The sequence below is a fragment of the Engraulis encrasicolus genome, unplaced genomic scaffold (assembly GCF_034702125.1).
Source record: "Engraulis encrasicolus isolate BLACKSEA-1 unplaced genomic scaffold, IST_EnEncr_1.0 scaffold_178_np1212, whole genome shotgun sequence".
NCBI classification, from domain to species: domain Eukaryota; kingdom Metazoa; phylum Chordata; class Actinopteri; order Clupeiformes; family Engraulidae; genus Engraulis; species Engraulis encrasicolus.
In genome coordinates, this window is record NW_026945329.1 from 32,303 (window position 1) to 37,500 (window position 5,198).

General features: G+C 42.2%; 1 protein-coding gene across 1 annotated transcript in view; it reads left to right on the plus strand.

The window, feature by feature from the left end:
- The first annotated feature begins 3,154 nt into the window (after nucleotides 1-3,154).
- Nucleotides 3,155-5,198, plus strand: part of LOC134442592 (proline-rich protein 12-like) — a 2,618-nt gene continuing 574 nt past the window's right edge. The window contains exons 1-2 of the mRNA XM_063192655.1: nucleotides 3,155-3,977; nucleotides 4,743-5,198. The exon at nucleotides 4,743-5,198 is cut by the window's right edge and continues 574 nt beyond it. Coding sequence (XP_063048725.1) covers nucleotides 3,817-3,977; nucleotides 4,743-5,198 — 617 coding nt within the window. The 5' untranslated portion in view covers nucleotides 3,155-3,816. The remainder of the gene's footprint in view (nucleotides 3,978-4,742) is intronic.

The following is a 5,198-nucleotide window of genomic DNA, read 5'->3' on the forward strand; positions in this document are numbered from 1 at the left end:
ACTGTAATAGAAGGAAAGGTGCTGCAACAAGGTATTAGTTCAAGGGTGTGCATATTTATGCAACCATGTTAATTTAAGTTTTTTATTTTCTATTCTTTCCCTTTAAAGCTTTGGGTTTGTTTTTCAACTGCATTGTGCACAATAATAGTTTAGATTTAAGTGGGAAAAGTTTTGAAATTATGTGTCTTTCTGACATTTTTTTTACATGACAAAAACCTGGAATTTGAACAGGGGTGTGTAGACTTTTGGGAGGCACTGTAGGTTAACAGGTAACACAATTCCAGTTAGTAACAGCATTCACTTATATGGTTAACTATTAATGGATAATTTACCAATATCAATGGAAAAAAAGCCTTGCCCAATACTGCTAGAAATGTGGAGGGTCGAGAAAATATATAAAAAATATAAAAGTCCAAAAGGGAGTCCCCGCTGAAAAAGTTTGGGAACCACTGCAAGAAGGAAACAAGAACAAAGACTCTGAAAGAATGATGTCTGGTTAGAAGACAGAAATAGAGAGAGTGTGATGGAGGAGGAAGTTGTAATTGTAGCTACAGTTGTGAAGAAGCAGAACAGTGTGACTTACAATCTCTGAAGAAGAATGTGCAATGACCATCACAACACAACATTGTGTGTGTGTGTGTGTGTGTGTGTGTGCGTGCGTGCGTGCGTGCGTGCGTGCGTGCGTGCGTGCGTGCGTGCGTGTGAACATATCTATTGTGTGTGTGTATTTGTGTCTTTGGGTGTGACCATGTACTGTTATATGTCTCTTCTTTTGTAAATATGTAAGTGTGTATAACTAGGGGTTTATGCACTGCATTGGCATAAATGCATATACTGTAAGTGAGTATGTGGCACTGTATGCAGTATGTGTGTAATTATACGTGTGTGTTGTATAGGTGTGTATGTGCATGTGTTTATGTATTTGTGTATGTTGTGTACATGAATGTGAATGTCTGGCTTTGGTGTGTGTGTGTGTGTGTGTGTGTGTGTGTGGATGCGTGTGTATGCATGCATGTGTGTGTGCGCATGTGTGTGTGTGTGTGTGTGTGTGTGTGTGTGTGTGTGTGTGTGTGTGTGTGTGTGTGTGTGTGTGCGCGTACGTACGTGTGTGCGTGCATGTGTGTGCTCGTGTGTATGCATGTGTATATATGTGTGTGTGTGTGTGTGATGGGTTGTGCGTAGTTGTGCGTCTAAGCATGCGTAATTCTATGTGTAATGGTGGTGTGTTCAGGGTGTGGTGGTCTGGTTTTATTAGCGATACGAGAGCCTTGCCTCTGGAGAACAGGCCCTTAAAGCAGAACATCTGCAGCCATTCAAACTGCAGACAATAGGCGGCCGAGGAGGTGGGAGAAAGAGGGGGAGGGGTACAGGTCAAGTGAGAAAGGCAAAATAAGTGGGAGTGATGGAGAGAGAGAGAGAGAGAGAGAGAGAGAGAGAGAGAGAGAGAGAGAGAGAGAGAAGGGTGAGGAAAGGAGGGGTGGAGGGGTGGATGGAAGGAGGGGTGGAAGGGTTCTGCTTTGGAAAGTCTACACTCTGACTTCAGTTCCCTGGCTTGGCATGGAGTGAACACATACATATGCTGTAACAGAAAAAAAGTGTGTGTGTGTGTGTGTGCATGCGTGTGTGCATGCATGTGTGTGTGTTTGTGTGTCTGTGTCTGTGTGCATGCTTAAGTGCATATGTGTGTGTGTGCATGTGTGCTTGTGCGCTTTATAATTATATTACAATGTCTGCTTTTGTATTACTTTCTCAGAGTTGCAACACAAGATAATCAAAGTATAATTACAAAATCCATAATTTAACTGCATGCACTCAGAGAGCTCAGACCTCTGCCAAGGAAGCTGCTTGATAGAACATTTGACTACGTTACGCCCTGTCTTTCTACCTTCTTTTAGAGGAGTAAGAATATGGAATGTTTTGCCTTGTCCCGCAGGCCGCAATTTGGGGTCACTAGGGGCGTCTAGATGTATAGGGCAGATATGAAGAATCTTAAAAAGAGGTCCTGGTTCAGGTTTGTGATTCGGATCACCACCAGAATTTAATCACTTGTTCCTTGGGTCATTACCAACACCTCCACAGAGTTTCATCTAAAACCGTTCATAACTTTTTGATTTATCCTGCTGACAAACAGACAAACGGACAGGTAGACAAACAGACAGACAAACCAACGCGATAGAAAACTTTTACTGTACTTTACTTTACTTTACTTTATTTGTTCAGGACATTGCACATTAATGAACATATACATACATGTACATATATGTAAACATGCCAGATTGTAGCCCAAGGGCTAATTTCCATCTGGTGTCCAATAGGCAGGCTAGATGTTTACAAGCAATAGACTNTAAAATAAAACAGACTGTTAGTAACAAAATAAATAAAACCCAGTACAGAAGCAAAAGGCATGCATGTAAATAAAAGGAAAAGAGAAAAGAAAAANGTCCCAAAAAATAGGGCCATGTGTTATGTGAGTGTGTGCGTGCGTGTGTGCGTGTACACTGTGTAGAGGCTCAGACCATCAGTGTGAACATGTTTGTTGGGCTCGAAGCCACTTTTTATACTCCATCTTAACCCTTGTGTTGTGTTCATAAGCTGCATACACCTGTGGTGTTCGGGTCATTTTTGACCCGTGATAACAAAACTCAGCTATAAAATACCTAAAAACACTAGTTATCATCAAATATTGTTTTTCATCTCATGGCTAACTTGGTATGTATTCATATTCATGGAAATATTACTTGATGTATTCATCTTTTTGACTTTAAAGATCTTTTATCTTACATTATGCAAATCGTTTTTGATGACCAAAACTATCAAAATCTGCATAAATTCACTATTAACCTCTTAACCTGTCACGCCCACTTCCGGGCCCGTCGACGGTCCCAGTTTTAAAAAAACCAAGTTGCAACAGGACGCATGTTGTTATATTCTATTATGACCAATTTCCAGCCAAACTGACCAACTACCCGTTATTAGTATAGTTTCAACTCGGTGCCCATCAAATTTGGGCAACTTTGATGCAGTTGTTAGCAAGAACAGGCTTTAGTTGTTAGCAAGAACCTAGCTTAGCATTTCCCAGTCATTTGAATAGGAAGTTGCTAAGTGTTAAAAACGATCTCTGTTGACACATTTTTATGTATTTTTACCACACACAAACGGTACAAATAAAGTCACCAACCTTCAAACTGTGCCAATAAGCCATCCAGTATGCTTCCATAGTCCAAAACGATGTTTATTTGCTTGATCGATGTGACGCTAAGAATGGTGCCTTGTGTACATCCACTTTGCTGCATCATCTTCTCTGACATGTTTTCACCACATTTCTTCAAGTTGTCATCTATTGTTACACATGAATCAAAAGCTGACGATGTCCCCTGTAATATTCCAGAGCTATTTTTTGGCGTGGAGCAACGTGTACGGAGAGGCAGACGTCTGTTTCACCTAAGCACAGCATTCTTGTACGCGTCTCGTAGTGAACCTTTATTTTGGTAGTTGACAAGATAGGCTGAGAGGTCACAAACGCTCACCCAAACTTGAGTGACATCTAATCCAGCCAATAGTATGCTTTCTTCTGACAATGTAGGTTGGTCATTCATCCCGATTGGTGAATCCCTCACGTTTTTGACGGCATGCGTATCTGCCGCATGGTTTTGGTTGTCACAACAACATTGGAGTTGCCGCCTACTCTGCTTGCTTTACGCATCGTAGAGCAGCATTTCTCGTCAGCAATTTCGGGTTTGTACTCCCTAAAAGTGTGTGTTGCCTGTGAGTGTGAGTCGTCTGTGCTTTCTGTGAGTCGAGTGTTGTGAAGACATCATGGATGGACGCGGTAGGAAGCGCTATACTTTGGCCGAAATCCACGCTCAACTTTTTGATGACGGCGGGAATGAGACAGAGGATGATGCGGTGTCCGAAGCTGACAGCACCGACTCAGCGCTTCAGGCGTTTGAGGACGGCATAGATGTCGTCCTCGATTTGTAAGTGATCATTTTGTCACTGTATCGTGAAAGGCATAATTGTGTCACTGCATAATGAAAGTGATAATTCTGCTGCTGAATGAAAGTTTAGAACTTTATTGTCCCCATGTGGTAATTGTGCCAGCAGTACAGACGCTGCAAACGCACCAGATATAAACACTGACAGGAATATTAGACAGCAGTATAGTGAGAATACATTTTATTACATTTAATTGATTCCATACATGAATACATACACAAATCATGCAGTCAGAAAGACAAATGCGTTCACTGTCAGTGTTTCCCATGTCTTTTACCATTTACAGTATTGAATGGCAATGCTGTTTATCATTACTTTGTAAGTTTATTCTAAAGTGCTTATGTCTGCAACTATATGATTAACTGTAATGTAATGATAAATATACTATAACTTGCATTTTGTTGGTGTAGCCAAACTAAATGGATAATGGCAACTTATTCAGCTGACATGCAATTAGCAGTGAGGCAAAAAAAAAAAAAAGCATGAACTGTCACATTCATTGTCAGTGCACTCCCATGTCCTGCAGCCTGCTTTACTACAATATGTTATGGCAATTCATACTGTCAATATATAGCCATGATTTATTCTTCAGTCTGTCTTTGTTTCACTGCAGGATACACTGTAATGTAGTGGTAAATGAAATGTAATTTTTTGAAAATGTAATGTAAATGAAAATGTAATTTAAAAAAAACTGTTACATCTAAATAAAAGTATAATTAATGTTGTGTATCCTCTTGTTCATACAGTGAGGAGACATCTGACTCGGATGATGGGAACACATCTGATGACCCTTTGGAAGGGACTTCAACTGCCCCACACCCAGCTGCCTCTCCAACTCCTCCAGCTGCCTCTCCAACTCCTCCAGCTGCCTCTCCAACTCCTCCAGCTGCCAGCAGTGTGCGCATGAGTGGCAGGCGCCGTGATCTCCACCCTGCTCCAACTCCATGCCCTCCTCCAGTTAGTCGTGGTAAGCGCCCCTCAAAAGCCTCTGCTCCAACTCCATGCCCTCCTCCACCAAGCCGTGGTGCTACGAGTGGTAAACGCACCTCACAAGCCCCTGCCTCAACGCCAAGCCGTCCTGCGAAGCGTGCATCCCTGGGTCCACCGCCGCAGGACTCCGACTTCTGGCGTGATGCAACGAGTGAAGACGTGGAGCCTCCACCATTGCCATTTCGACCCAGGCGCCCTCCAGGACCACAGCT